Source organism: Piliocolobus tephrosceles, chromosome 16 (genome assembly GCF_002776525.5).
Source record: "Piliocolobus tephrosceles isolate RC106 chromosome 16, ASM277652v3, whole genome shotgun sequence".
Classification (NCBI taxonomy): domain Eukaryota; kingdom Metazoa; phylum Chordata; class Mammalia; order Primates; family Cercopithecidae; genus Piliocolobus; species Piliocolobus tephrosceles.
Genome location: NC_045449.1, coordinates 53,747,095 through 53,762,055, shown reverse-complemented (window position 1 = coordinate 53,762,055; position 14,961 = coordinate 53,747,095). Strand labels below are relative to the sequence as shown.

At 53.1% G+C, this 14,961-nt stretch overlaps 1 protein-coding gene and 1 long non-coding RNA gene across 10 annotated transcripts; one reads left to right on the top strand and one right to left on the bottom strand.

Annotated features, from left to right (window-relative positions):
• The first annotated feature begins 2,342 nt into the window (after window positions 1–2,342).
• LOC111525779 lies at window positions 2,343–5,029 on the top strand. Its single transcript, XR_002726197.1, has 2 exons — window positions 2,343–2,864; window positions 3,502–5,029. It is a non-coding gene; the product is annotated as an uncharacterized LOC111525779 (long non-coding RNA).
• HEXIM2 (HEXIM P-TEFb complex subunit 2) lies at window positions 3,792–14,532 on the bottom strand. 9 transcript variants are annotated; one of them, XM_023191344.2, is made up of 3 exons: window positions 13,760–14,532; window positions 11,845–11,954; window positions 3,792–4,817 (listed from the first exon to the last, which is right to left on the bottom strand). In XM_023191344.2, exons 1-3 carry the CDS (start codon window positions 13,779–13,781, stop codon window positions 4,023–4,025), a joined length of 927 nt encoding a protein of 308 aa, XP_023047112.1. In that variant the 5' UTR covers window positions 13,782–14,532; the 3' UTR covers window positions 3,792–4,022. The 9 variants fall into 9 exon arrangements, with proteins under 9 accessions (XP_023047112.1, XP_023047115.1, XP_023047113.1 ...); XM_023191347.2 differs by having other exon boundaries at window positions 11,845–11,957; window positions 12,675–14,526; XM_023191345.2 differs by having other exon boundaries at window positions 12,675–14,526.
• Between the last annotated feature and the right edge of the window lie 429 nt (window positions 14,533–14,961).

Genomic DNA, 14,961 nt, shown 5'->3' with positions numbered 1-14,961 from the left:
TTGCGCCATTGCACTCCAGCCTGGGCAACAAGAGTGAAACTGCGTCTCAAAAACCAAACAACAAACAAAAAAAGAATGAAAAATAGGGTGGGTACGGTGGCACACGCCTATAATCCAAGCACTTTGGGAGGCAGATCACCTGAGGTCAGAAGTGTTCAAGACCAGCCTGGCCAACATGGTGAAAACCCGTCTCTACTAAAAATACAAAAACAAGCTGGGCATTGTGGCAGGCGCCTGTAATCCCAGCTACTCCGGAGGCTGAGGCCGGAGAATTGCTCGAACTCAGTGGGGACAGAGGTTGTAGTGAGCTGAGATCGTACCACTGCACTCCAGCCTGAGCAACAGTGAGACTCTGTCTCCAAAAAAAAAAAAAGAAAGAAAGAAAAAAGAAAAATAATGGTACCAGTAGCTAAAAGTGGACAAGTGCTAAAGGGGTAGGGAGGTAACAGGAAGGGCTGAGGGCTGGGAGAGGGGAAGACTTGGCAGAAACAGGTAAGGTTGAGGTGGTGGAAAGGTTCGAGGGAGGGTCCCAGGCTGCAGGTGAAGGTAGTCTGGAGGAAGCTGACTTTGATCCCTTGGCCAGCAGGGGAGAAGCAGAAGGAGCGGGATTCAGGGAAGGCCCTTGCAGCCTCTGGGCTGTTTGCTTCCTCTCTGACTGGAAGGTCCTGGTGGGGGGTAGGGCCTGCATCCTTTGAGCTGTTTCACTTTCAAAGTGGCATCACAGGTGGATGGTTCTTTTAAAAACCCTGGCACCAATGGAATGAAATGGAACACGTAGGCAGCAGGAAGATTCGCTGCCGCCCACACCAGGGAAGTGAGGCTGGCACTGGGCTACGTGTGTGCCACCTCCAGGCGGCCAGGAGACTCCCCAGGGTAGAGAGGGCCTGGCCAGCACCCATGACAGCTTCAGCACTTGCAGAGGGCAGCACCCCCTGGGGCCTGGGGTGGGGGAAGGGATTGGGTGAGCACCATGGGCTCCTTTGTCAGACCCAGGAAGGAGAAGTGGGGGCAGCTACCGGAAGTAGGGGGATGAGAAGCTCCCTCCGGAATGTATGCCCCCTCTCCCCTCCCCTCCCCTCCCCTCTCCTCCCCACATGCACAGCCCCTGCACATGCTCAGTGTGCCTATGAATTGGGTTGGTTGGGGGAGGGCACTAACTGGCACCCCCACTTAAAGGGCCAGTGCCACACTTGCCTGTTCCCAACAGGGGCAATGGGACCTGGCCACCTTTCCCCCCAATACCGTTACTTCCCTGTGGACCCCCTTCCCCACTCCCTGGCAGCTTCCTCCTGCTCCACCTCACCAACCTCCGCCCACCCCTCTCCCTCATTCCCTGACCCTACTGCAGGCAGGGTCTGTCCACTGGGCACAGGAGTTTTCACCTGGGGTCGGGGAGTTCCTGCCGGGGAAGAAAAAGGGATCCTAAGCCAGGCTGGGCAGGGGTGGTGGGAGGCTTCAACAGCCACTCCCATGAAACATCTGTTCTCTGCGCTTCCCTCCCCCGGCCCAGTTGACCAAGAGGGTCCCAGAAAGCACAGGGCGTGAGGGCAGCTCTGGAGAGGCCCAGGGAGGCTGTGTCCAAGCCCAGCTTCCCCAGTTAGGGCGTGTGATGTGGGGGTAGGGGTGTCTCGTAAACTGGAGCTTCTACCATTGCAGTGGGCGGAGTGGAGGCCCAGGCTTCAAGACCAAGCAGCAGGTGTGGGAACAACTGGAAGTGGCAAAGGGGGCGGGGCACCAAGGGACTCAGGCCTGGCTCCCACCCACAGCTGAGCCAGTTCTCTCCAGTGCTAAGCCCCAGCTCTGGCCCCAGGACGATCTCCTCCCTGCACACCCCTTACCCAGGAATCAGGGAGCCAGACGGGGGGAGGGGCGGGCAGGGACCCTCTTCACGGACGCCTCCCATTTGGGTTCAGGCCCTCCCACACTCCCGGCTCCGCTCGCATCCTCTCCTTTGTTCTCTTCTTGCCCCACCCGCCCTCCAGCAGGGTAAGGCGGGGGTGCGGGAATTAACCCACCGAGGTGCTGCCCTATTTGCGCCCTTCAGCCTTTTATGTGAAGGGGGATGTTGGGGGAGCAGCTGGTAGCTTTCCTCCCTCCAGGCTCTGCAGCTTCTGGGCCAAGAAGGGCCAGACTCTTCACCTGCCCCTCCCTGGCACGACCAGCCCACAATGCGCCCCCAGCACCCTCACCCACACCCCTCCCCCGACACTCCAGCAGCCCTCTGGAATCTTCTCTCACTTCCTAGACACACACACACACACACACACACACACACAGAGGCACCTCCCGGTAAACAACCTTTGTCCACCTTTGTCCCAGGCCTCCTCTCTCCCTCAGGCTCCATGCTGAGGAATGCAGCTGGGAGGCTGCCAGCAAATGCCAAGGGGCCTCTGGGTCCCAGGCTAGCACCCCACAGCACCCCACAGGGGCAGGCAGGCCTCCAGAGGCTCTCCTGGAATCCGAAAAGCCACTTCCTCGCTAAGCCTTCAGTTTCCCATCTGCAAAGTGGGGATGATCATTCCTGCTGCCCTTCCTGACTGAGCCGTCTGAGGACCCAGGGTTCTAGGGGCAGGTCTCCCAGGATGGAATTTTGCTTTCTCTTGAAACCCATGCGTTCCTAGAATCTGTTATGTGTTTCATTGTAGGAGGCTCTGGCCAGGCCTGGGTGTGGCAGGATAGAAATGAAAGTTGTCCTGGCAACACGCAAGATTTCATCAACATTTCCATCCCCAGCAGCTCCTGGGCTGAGCCTCATCTTGCCCAATGTGGCCTGTCAAGATGAGGGCCTGGAAGAGAAGCCAGGCTGGGCAGCCAGGCCTCTGCCCCTCCCCTTGCCTGGTGGCACAGCCAGCACTGGCTCACTGGTGAGTTGACTAATTTCCTCCACCACCACTAGTTATCCATGTTCATTGCTGCCTGACACCCAACACTAGCCTGCAAGGGCACCAGGAAGGGATGGAAGAGACAGGGTGCCTGGGGAAGGGTGGGTCTGAGTGTCAGGGGGTGAGTGAGCTTGTCTCAGAACCCGACGCTGGCTGGTGGTATCTGCCTTACCCAGGCTGACCCAGCTGTCTCTGATGCACAGACAGGCGAGGGCCTCACACACTTCAGAGGGAATTCACACCCACATGATGAGGCTGAGAGGAGCAAGACGCACAGACGCATGGCAGGCACCAGGAGACCCAGGCTGCTCTGCTCTGCTGGGGACCCATGTGCTGTCCCCCTCTGTCTCTTGACTTTATTTTCCACCAGGAGAGCACCTCCCTTAGTACCCTTGGGAGGTAAGGGACAAACAAAAACACATGATGACTAACCTCAGGCCCAAGCCCCTGCTGAGAGGGGTCGGGGTTGGAGGCTGTCAAGAACAAGGAGGCACAAGGCACCCAGAACCCGTCTAGTCCAGCCTTTAAACTATGAGGAGAATACAGGGAGCTCAGCAGCAAACTCTGAAGGAACCCCTGGGCCTGGGTCTTCTCCAAAAACCCCTGTTCTCTCCTCTAGGGAAAGCTCACCACTCCTCACAGCGATCTGGTATCTTGAGCTTCAGTTTCTGGCCGAAACTGGGGGCTCCTGACGGAGTTCCCTCCCACCTAGAAAAGCTTTGGTGCAGTCTGATTGCTCCAACACCCACAGAGCAGGATTCAGGTATCCTGGAGAACTTGGGAGGTCCCTATCCAGAGGTCTGCTGTCCTGCCAGGCGTGGGGCAGTGGGGACTGGGACCCCACTCAGACCTCGCTGGGGCAAATGTTTTGGTTCTCACAACAGCCCTAGTGAAATCAATCCTAGACACTCCCATTTGGTCCCACCAAGACCATTTAATTTCTCTGTAAAGAGTAAGATGACACGAAAGAGCCAACTGTGGAAACGGGGAGGTGGGAGTCTGAACCCATTTAGCTGTTCTCAGGGGGCAAAGGGTGTTGACGGTGGTTTTCATCTGCCACCTGCCTCCTTGAGACCCAACTGGCCTGAGTGTGCACAAAATGGGACCTTCTCCTTGGGTCCACCAGGCTGGGAGGCACCCTTAGGTACCCGGCTCCTCATCACAGCGGCAGCCCTCTCGGTTCCACATCTGGTTCTCCTGCCGAAGCCGCTGGTTCTCAGTCCGGAGCCTCTCGACCTCGGCAGCCAGCTCCTCCACCTGGCGGCAGGACTGCTGGCCAGTACCCGCCTGCAGCTGCTGCAGCCTCCTAGTCTCCTCCTCTGCCTGCGACAGCCGCTTCTCCAGCTCCAGGTAGTCTCGCACCAGCTCCTGCTTGCTGCGGCCCTGCAGGCTCTCGGTGTGGAAGCGCTCGTAAGTCTCAGAGAAGTCCTTCCGCTGGAATTCACCATGCGCTCGGCCCCGCCCATCACTGTCCCCTGCCTCACTCTCCCCACTGGAACCTGGGTGGGAGATCCCATGGGGCACATCCAAGTTGGGCTCCTCCGGGTCTCGGTCATTCATTAGGAACTGGGTGGTGTTGTAGGGGGCCACAGGCTGACCTTTGGCGAACATCTCCTCGCGGACCCGGGAGGCCCTCTGGCTCTGCCTCTCATCCCGCTGTTGTTTCTCAGCCCAGCTCAGCTCCAGGTAGGGTCGCCAGTGCCGTTTGCGCTTCGACGGCCGCCGACGGTGTTTCTTCCGGGCCAGCACAGCCTCCGCTGAGCAGCCCCCTGGGTTCTGGGTCCGGGGACTCCTACTGTTCCAGCCCAGGCCACCGACAGCCCCAGCAAGATCTTCATCCTCTGAGTGGCTCTCCATCCGGGGTGTCAGGGGCAGGGAACCACCAGAATCATGAGGCCCAGGGGGTATTTGGGGGCGCCCCAGGGCACCAGAGGTCTAAAGAGAGGGAGGAGGAAGGATGGATCAGACAGCCTGTCCTTGGAGGTGGAACCCTTCCCTCTCTACCCAGTTTGAAGCCAGCCTTCCCACACTCAGCTAACTTGGTCACTCTTAGCCCCTCACCCTTTTGCAACCATTTGTTTACAAAGTGACCTGTCTACTGTCTGTCCCCCAGCCTTCCCCAAGTAAACTCATGGTGACAGCAGGAATTTTGCCTGTGTGTTTCACTCTGTAATTTCAATGCCTAGAATAATACCTGGCACTGAGTAGGAGTTCCATAAATACTGTCCAAATGAGTAAAGTAGGAGAAGAAAACTGGGATAGAAGATGGATCTTGATGCATTTGCTTGATCAGAAGCCCAAATGCCACTGGCTCTTCCCTCTTCCCAGAAAGCCTGACTTTCAAACACAGCTGGCTTCATGGGCAGGTGACCTGTTAAGTTCCACAGAGGCCTCACACCTGGCTTCGTGCTGTCCTTGTCTTAAACATATTATTTTTAAAAACCCTTATTTTATTTCATTTTTTGAGACGGAGTCTCCTTGTCACCCAGGCTGGAGTGCAATGGCGCAATCTCAGCTCACTGCAACCTCTTCCTCCGGAATTCTCCAGCCTCAGCCTCCATGTAGCTGGGATCACAGGCATGTGCCACCACGCCCGGCTAATTTTTTGTAGTTTTAGTAGAGTCAGGGTTTCACCATGTTGGCCAGCCTGGTCTCGAACTCCTGACCTCAGGTGATCCATCCGCCTTGGCCTCCCAAAGTGCTGAGATTACAGGAGTGAGCCACTGCGCACGGCCTAAAATAAGTTTTTTTTTTTTTTTTTTTGAGACGGAGTCTCTTGCTCTGTCGCCCAGGCTGGAGTGCAGGGGCCGGATCTCAGCTCACTGCAAGCTCTGCCTCCCGGGTTTACGCCATTCTCCTGCCTCAGCCTCCTGAGTAGCGGGGACTACAGGTACCCCCCACCTCGCCCGGCTAGTTTTTTTTTGTATTTTTTAGTAGGGACGGGGTTTCACCGTGTTAGCCAGGATGGTCTCGATCTCTTGACCTCGTGATCCGCCCGTCTCGGCCTCCCAAAGTGCTGGGATTACAGGCTTGAGCCACCGCGCCTGGCCGAAATAAGTGTTTTTTTAGGCTCAGCGTGGTGGCTCAGGCCTGTAATCCCCAGCACTTTGGGAGGCCAAGGTGGGCAGATCACCTGAGGTCAGGAGTTTGAATCCAGCCTGGCCAACATGGTGAAACCCTATGTCTACTAAAAATACAAAAATAAGCCAGGTGTGGTGGTGCATGCCTGTAATCCCCGCTACACAGGAGGCTAAGGCTGGAGAATATGGGAGGCAGAAGTGCAGTGAGCCAAGATTGTACCACTGCACTCCAGCCTGAGTGACAGAGCGAGACTCCATCTCAAAAACAAACAGGCCAGGTGAGGTGGCTTATGCCTGTAATCCCAGCACTTTGGGAGGCCGCGACAGGCAGATCACGAGGTCAGGAGATCGAGACTATCCTGGTTAACAAGGTGAAACCCCATCTCTACTAAAAATACAAAAAAATTAGCCAGGTGTGGTGGCGGGCGCCTGTAGTCCCAGCTACTCAGGAGGCTGAAGCAGGAGAATGGCATGGACCCAGGAGGCGGAGCTTGCAATGAGCTGAGATTGCGCCACTGCACTCCAGCCTGGGCGACAGAGCAAGACTCCATCTCAAAAACAAACAAACAAAAAAGATCTTTTATTTTTAGAGACAAGGTCTTACTCTATTGCCCAGGCAGGAATGCAGTGGTGCAATAATAACTCCCTGCATCCTCAAACTCCTGGGCTCAAGTAATCCTCCTGCCTTAGCCTCCCAAGTAACTGGATCTATAGGCATGCACCACCACACCCGGCCACTATCTTTAACTTTTTAATAAGTTTTGAATAAGGTGCCCTTTTGCACTAGGCCCCACAAATTATGTAGCTGATCTTGCTTCCAGCTACTTGCATGGCTTTTTCTTCATCTTTTATTTTTGTGTGTGTGGGACAGTCTCACTCTGTTGCCCAGGCCGGAATGCAGTGGTGCCATGTCGGCTCACTGCAACCTCCGCCTCCCCGGTTCAAGCGATTCTCCTGCCTCAGCCTCCTGAGTAGCTGGGACTACAGGTGTGCACCACCATGCCAGGCTAATTTTTGTATTTTTAGTACAGATGGGGTTTCACCATGTTGGCCAGGCTGGTCTGGAACTCCTGACCTCAAGTAACCTGCCCACCTCAGCCTCCCAAAGTGCTGGGATTATAGGCGTGAGCCACCACACCTGGGCTTTTTTTTTTTTTTTTTTTTTTTTGAGACAAGAGTCTCGCTCTGTTGCCGAGGCTAGAGTGCAGTGGCCCGATCTCAACTCACTGCAACCTCCACCTTCCAGGTTCAAGTGATTCTCCTGCCTCAGCCTCCGGAGTAGCTGGGATTACAGGCACCCACCACCATGCCCAGCTAACTTTTTGTATTTTTAGTAGAGACAGTGTTTCACCATGTTGGCCAGGCTGGTCTCAAACTCCTGACGTCAAGGGATCCACCTGCCTCAGCCTCCCAAAGTACCAGGATTACAGGCGTGAGCCACTGCCCCCAGCCACCTTTTTTTAACCTTTTAGAGCTTAGTTCCAATGTCACTTCCTCAGGGAGCCCCTCCTTGACCACCCTACCTAAAGTAGACTCCCCATCTCCCCTCCCTAGTGATTCTATCATGTCACGCAGTTAGCACATAGCATTTAGCATATGGCCATTTAACATCTGTCTTCCTCATGTAAGAATGCATCTTGTCTGTCCAAGTCACCACTATATTCCTATGCATAGGACAAGGGCAGTGCTCAGTAAATATCTGTTAAGTGGCCTAAAGCTTATAAAATAGGGAGATCCAAAAGATATTGGGAAATAAGACTTATAGACGAGCATGGTGGCTCATGCTGGTAATCCTAGCACTTTGGGAGGCCGAGGCAGGTGGATTGCTCAAGCCCAGGAGTTCAAGACCAGCCTGGGCAACATGGCGAAACCCCATCTCTACCAAAAATTACAAAAAATTAGCCAGGCATGGTGGTGAGCACCTGTAATCCCAGCTACTTAGGAGGCTGAAGTGGGAGGTTGAGGCTGCGGTGAGCTGTGATCACGCCACTGCACTCCAGCCTGAGCGACAGAGTTGGAGTCTCAAAAAATAAATAAATAAAATAAAAATAATAATTTTAAAAAACAGAAAAATAAGACTCCTCTCTCTATCCTTCTGGCATAAAGAAGATGTAGCAGGTCGGTCATGGTGGCTCATGCCTGTAATCTCAGCACTTTGGGAGGCCGAGGCTGGTAGATCACCTGAGGTCAGGAGTTTGAGACCAGCGTGGCCAATATGGCGAAACCCCATCTCTACTAAAAATACAAAAAAATTGGCCGGGCATGGTGGTGGACACCTGTAATCACAGCTACTCGGGACGCTGAGGCAGGAGAATCGCTTGAACCTGGGAGGCGGAGGATGCAGTGAGGCAAGATCATGCCACTGCACTCCAGCCTGGGCAACAGAGTGAGACTCTGTCTCAAAAAATAAAATTAGGCCGGGCGTGGTGGCTCACGCCTGTAATCCCAGCACTTTGGGAGGCAGAGGCGAGTGGATCACTTGAGGTCAGGAAATCGAGACCAGCCTGGCCAACATGATGAAACCCCATCTCTACTAAAAATACAAAAATTAGCCTGGCGTGATGGCAGGCACCTGTAGTCCCAGCTACTCTGGAGGCTGAGGCAAGAGAATCACTTGAACTCAGGAAGCGGAGCTTGCAGTGAGCCGAGATCTCGCCACTGCACTCCAGCCTGGGCAACAGAGCGAGACTCTGTCTCAAAAAAATTAATTAATTAAATTAAATTAAATTAAATTAAATTAAAAAATAAAATAAAATGATGGAACATTTATTCCAGGCAGAAGTTGGTAGTTGGCATCACTCTCCAAAATGAATGGCAGGAAAGAGGTCCTCTGCAAGGAGAGGGAGGGTTGGCCTCCAGTCTGCAGTGAGAGAGTTCCAGAACTTATCTAAGAGGTAGAAAGGTTCTGTCAAGACAGTATAGGCTCAGGGCATCAGTTTATCTCTATTGTGGGAAGGGTGGGAGTACTGGGTGTGGGAGATGGGAAATGAATTGCTCTAAGTCTGTGGTTTGGGCAATTTCTAATAATAACCACTACCACTGGTATGTTGTTGAATAATATGCAATGCAGTTCAGAGACATGTGAGCATGGGTCCATGCACACAGGATGTGTACTGAGGAATGTGGTGTATGCGCAGCCCTTAAAAGCCAGGCATATGTCATGTGTATTTTGCAGACCCTGAAGAGAATTTCAGGGAAAAGAAGGTATGTCAGGCTGTGTATGTGTATGGGGTATGTAGGTATGTGGAGTTTGTTGTGTTACTTCACCTGCAGGGAGATCACTAAATATAAGCAATAGCCCTTGTCTCCATCAGTGGCTTGGGCCAAATGAGATAGAGCTGTCGCCCCACCTGGGACAGGCAAGGCCACTGAAATGCCAAGGCAGGGTGGTTGTTGGTGTGCACAATCAGTCACATGTTTCCAGCCCTCAGTAAAAGTGCCCTGTTGATCCTCCACCCTCACCCAAGCAAACCCAGCCCCCTAGCCCTACCTACTGCCTCCCTCCTGAAGACTTGGCCCTCTACCACCATGACCACTACTGTAGATAAGCTGTGTGACCTGGCTGAACATTGTAGCCCTGACATGTCATGAATTCCAAATTCAGTCAATCCAGAAAACACGGAACAGGCTAGGCAGCGTGGGTCAGAAGCTCTCTGACCCCTGTCCTAAGCTCCCTGCTCATCTATAGGGAGGCATGGACTAAGAAAGAATGGGTAAGGGCAGGTAGTGAGAGAACACGGGCTGAACAAGCATGGGTTCCTGTTGCCAAGTTGGAAAGTGGCATCCTCTGAGGGTCTGATACAATCTTTCTCTCTCCTCTTTTGCGGGTTATATCCTAACCCCCTACCTCCATTCCAAATTATTTTATTGAGACAGTGTGACTTCATCACCCAGGGTTGGGTGCAGTGGCGTGATCTCAGCTCACTGCAACCTCTGCCTCCTGGGTTCAAGTGATTCTCATGCCTCAGCCTCCCAAGCAGCTGGGATTACAGGCATGCACCACCACACTGGGCTACACTGGGCTAATTTCAGGGTTTTTTTTTTTTTTTTTTTTTTTGAGATGGAGTCTCACTCTGTTGCCCAGGCTGGAGTGCAGGGGCGTGATCTCGGCTCATTGCAACCTCTGCCTCCCAGTTTCAAGCGATTCTCCTGCCTCAGCCTCCTGAGTAGCTGGGATTACAGGCACCCGCCACCATGCCCAGCTAATTTTTTTGTATTTTTAGTAGAGACGGGGTTTCCTCATGTTAGCCAGGCTGGTCTCGAACTCTTTTTTTTTTTTTTGAAGACAGAGTTTCCCTCTTGTTGCCCAGGCTGGACTGCAGTGGTGCAAATTCTGTTCACAGCAACCTCCGCCTCCCAGGTTCAAGCGATTCTCCTGCCTCAGTCTCCCAAGTAGCTGGGATTACAGGCATGCGCCACCACACCCGGCTAATTTTTGTATTTTTAGTAGAGATGGAGTTTCTTCATGTTGGTCAGGCTGGTCTCAAACTCCTGACCTCAAGTGATCCGCCCACCTCGGCCTCCCAAAGTGCTGGGATTACAGATGTGAGCCACTGCGCCCAGCTTCGAGCTCTTTTCTTTCTTTCTTTTTTTTTTTTGAGAGAGTTTTGCTCTTGTTGCCCAGGCTGGAGTGCAATGGCACGATCTCAGCTCATTGCAACCTCTACTTCACAGGTTCAAGTGATTCTTCTGCTTCAGCCTCCTGAGTAGCTGGGATTACAGACGCCCATCATTACGCCCATCTAATTTTTGTATTTTTAACAGAGACAGGGTTTCACCATGTTGGCCAGGCTGGTCTTGAACTCTCGACCTCAGATGATCCACCTGCCTCAGCCTCCAAAAGTGCTAGGATTACAGGCATGAGCCACTGCGCCTGGCCTGTTTTTTTTTTTTTTTTTTTTTTTTTCTTTTTTGAGATGGAGTGTCACTCTGTCGCCCAGGCTAAAGTGCAGTGGTGTGATCTCAGCTCACTGCAACCTCTGCATCCCGGGTTCAAGTGATTCTCATGCCTCAGCCTCTTGAGTAGCTGGTATTACAGGCATGTGCCACCATGCCCAGTTAATGTTTGTATTTTTACTAGAGATGAGGTTTTACCATGTTGGCCAGGCTGGTCTTGAACTCCTGGTCTCAAGTGAATTGCCTGCCTGGGTCTATTCCAAATTATGAACCAAAAACTCTTCTTCCTGCTTCAGACTTGGTTCTTGGCCTGGACAAAACGCAAACATTTAACCCAGTCCCTCCATGCCCTCTTTGAACTTGAGGTCAAGGCAATGTTCTGTTGTCAGAAGGCCCTAAGTTTAAACCCTGGGTCTGTTGCTTGTAGACAGCATGATTCTGGAACAGGTATTTCAGGTCTCAGAACCTTAGCTTCTGGGAATTAGAAATACTTCCTACCTGAAAGTATTTCTTTTTTTTTGAGACAGAGTCTCGCTCTGACGCCCAGGCTGGAGTGCAATTGAGAGATCTTGGCTCACTGCAACCTCTTCCCCGTGGGTTCAAGTGATTCTCCTGCCTCAACCTCCCAAGTAGCTGGGATTACAGGCATGCACCACCACCATGCCAGGCTAATTTTGCATTTTTAGTAGAGACAGGGTTTCGTCATGTTGGTTAGGCTGGTCTCGAACTCCTGACCTCAGGTGATCCACTCACCTAGGCCTCCCAAAGTGCTGGGATTACAGGTGTGAGCCACCGCACCCGGCCAGTTACTAAGATTTCATAAGCTAGCATAGACTGGGATTCCGGCCTATTGCCTAGTGCATAGTAGGGACTCATCAAAATACTGGTTTTCCAAATCTACCAACATATCTGAGACAAGAAGTTTGCATCTCAGCTGTGGGACCCATGCTCGGGGTACTTGGGTGGGCAGGAGGGCAGGGGCTTACCTTGGCCTCCTCCAGGGCTACTGGTGACTCTGCATTACAGGCGGTCTGGTTCGGAGTGGCCATCATCTTCCGTTCCAAATCTTTCAGCAGACACCTGGAACTAGTGACACCTGCTTTGAACAACATCAGAAACCCAAGTCCTGAAGGAACGTTCTCAGGAAGACTCTGGCTGCCCAGAATTGTTTGCCCAGGCAGCGGCAGCCATTTTGTACCCCAGCTCTTCATACCCTTATTCTCAAATGCAGGCCCCGAAGGCTGCCTCCACCACTGGTTTTCACACCTCCAGCCAACAAGGGGCCAAATGGGATTCAGGAGCCGTTTTCCCTGTCCTGTTCCTCGGGTCTCTCACCAGGGCTCATGTCCTGTACTGTCCTCCTGGAAGTCATCGAGGCCCAGACTGGCAGCCAGGAAGCCAGGTGTAAGCTTTGTTTTCCCAACCACCAAAGGGGAAAAGGAGGACTGCCTGGGAAGGCTGGGAGTGCAGCGGGGCTGCTGCTGCCACGGGAGAACATGGAGCAAGCTCAGGAGTCCTTTCCCACTGTCTCCAGGGGCCTCAATCTTGATGCAGCCCTGCACCCCAACCTTCTCCCCAAGCTGGGCTCCAAAGGCCAGAAGCACAGCTGGGACCTGGGCCAAGCCTAGTGCTGAGGCCTTTTCCTCTAAGGTCATGGCCTGCCTCCCTCCTTCCTCTCAAAAAGGGAAACAGGGGAAAGGGGAAAGAGGTCTTTGCGCTACATGCAGCTGAGCGGGAAACCCAACTGGGATAAGGATGGATTTCTTGGAAGAGGGGAGAGAGTCATGGAAAGAGGTTTTGCAAAAGTGGAACTGACCTATTCGCTGTCAAGGGCTATGCACACCACTACATCTGTGTGTCTTTCTGTGCGACTGCCTGTCGGTGCAATTCCCAACGCCTCAGCCCTACCTCTTGCTGCAGTTGCAGCAGCTGTGGTGAAGCCGCTCAGGCCACTAAGATGGGGGGAGGAGATAGCCTGGACGCGCGGTGCCTGCTGGGGATTGTAGTTCTTTTAGCCTGAAAAGCGATCCAAGCGCCTGTCACGTCAACAGCCCCACCCAAAACTCCAAAACCCATCTACCCTTGCGCGGGGACAGAACGCGCGTGCATCGCTGCCTTCTTTGATTGGTTAAGCCTTCTGCCAATAGTCTCACTTTTGGCAACGATTAACTGTGAGGAGGCACAACTGGACCCGCCTTCTCCGAACTCAATTAAAGAGTTCATTGATGGCGTTAATCTTTACGGGGCAGAAAAGAGATCCGGCTAAGATGGGCGGGGCAGCACGCGCGGAGGGATCCTTGGCCTTTGAGGAAGGCGACGAGAAGATCGGCGGCCATCGCCGCCATTTTGGGCTGGGAGGAGGCAGCGGAGGGACTCGCTGCGCAGTGAGAGCACCCCGTGGGGGGTGGTCCGGGCGCGGGGAGAGGCCGGGCCGAGTGGGCTGCCTGAAGTGGCGGCGCCGGGAGAAGGCGGGAAGTGGGACCGGGGGCCAGGGAGGGTGAAGGTTGGAGTCTCCCCGGCCGAGCCCGGTCCTCAAAATGTCCCGGCAACCTCGCAGCCTCGCCTCTCACAGAGTGCGGGGTTCTTCGGTGATTACCGCGTGTTTCCCGAGACCCCAGCAGGGGAGAGGCTGGTGAAACGGCTCTCCTCTGCCGTCCTTCCACAGGGGCGCGGATCCTGAGGCCGAGCTCTGCCAACTTCCCTCCCCACCCCCATTCGGCCTGGGTATGGCGGCGAGGCCCCGCACAGAGGGACTCCCACTTCGACTGGAGAAGTGGGGGCGACGCCAGATTCCAGAGGCTGGCGCCGCGGGGGAGGGCGGAGGTCGCAGGTCTGGCCGCAAGTCGGCGTGGCAGTCAACTGGAGGCTCCGAGAGCGGAGATCCCAGTGCACCCACCTTACCTCGCTTACACCAAAGCGCCATCTCGCCGCCCGGGGTGCGAAAAACCACGGCCCTCTTAAACTACTGTAGCAACCACTAATTCCCCCTGGGACCAGCTAGATAGGGGCACGTGGAAACCTTCACGAGCCCGGTGCCTGAAGGTCTCTGAGGCTCTTGCCCTCAAGATCTCTCCCATTCAGCCCCGATTCCCCGGACACCCTGACCTAGCATGTCGCCAGCCTGTTGGTGAAAAGCGTGAAGTGTGCTGCCCCACTTCTCTTGAAGGTTTACACCAAAGGGATGAGGTTTTGTGCTTTACAGGCTTGGGGCACAAAGTCGGAGTCACTGCGGCTCCGAAATAGAAATGGAGTTGCCCATTTCGTATGCTTCATCAACATCTGCTTGCATTTTGAAATCCGAGTCTTAACTTTTACAAAACTTGTAGAGAAATGGCTGCCCTCCTAGAGGGAAAAACGAACTACAGTAATTCCAATTCCAATGTAATGATCTTCGTAAGGCTACAGAATCTTTCCAGTTTAAAGATTTTTTTTCCCCCACAGACTAAACAAAATCAGAGTATTTTGTGTTCTACTGGTGCATTGTTACTAGGTAACCTCTATTTTGAAATTCCAAGTAATTGAAAGATCACTTTTGTAGATCCTAAATGCTACCAAAATAGAAATTGCAGTTTTTATCTACTTAATATATATAGCGTTTAAGAGATGAGGAGACCTGCTTTGAAAGAATAAACTCTTAACCTTACAGTATAGCTGTAGCAGCTTCTTAAAGATTGAAGTTTGATGTAAAGTTCTTTTACTGAATTGCAGGTTAAACCATCTTATTTTCTACTGCTTGAAATCTAAATCCAGAGAGATTTGTGGCTCAAGGATATCTTCAAATAAAAGTTTTGTTGCTAAAGTGTCAGTTAAAATTATGGCTAGGTAGGTTCTGAAGTAGGAGAGGCTTTGACATAGCAGGGTGACTGGCAGTGAATTTTGTGGATACCTTGTGATGAGTGTCATTATCAGTTACAAATGGTCAAAACATGCCTAAGCCTTCAGCCTTACTAAAAGTTTTCCAAAACTTGGCCCAGCATGCTGGCTCACACCTGTGATCCCAGCTCTTTGGGAGGTGGAGGCGGGTGGATCACCTGAGGTCAGGAGTTTGAGACCAACCTGGCCAACATGGTGAAGCCCCTTCTCTACTAAAAATACAAAAGTAG

Coding starts and splice junctions, on each gene's coding strand:
- HEXIM2 (XM_023191341.3), bottom strand. CDS start 12,069: ATGAAGAGCTGGGGTACAAAATGGCTGCCGCTGCCTGGGCAAACAATT. Junction 4,818..11,844: donor TAGCCCTGGAGGAGGCCAAG/GTAAGCCCCTGC, acceptor CCCTCTCTTTAG/ACCTCTGGTGCCCTGGGGCG.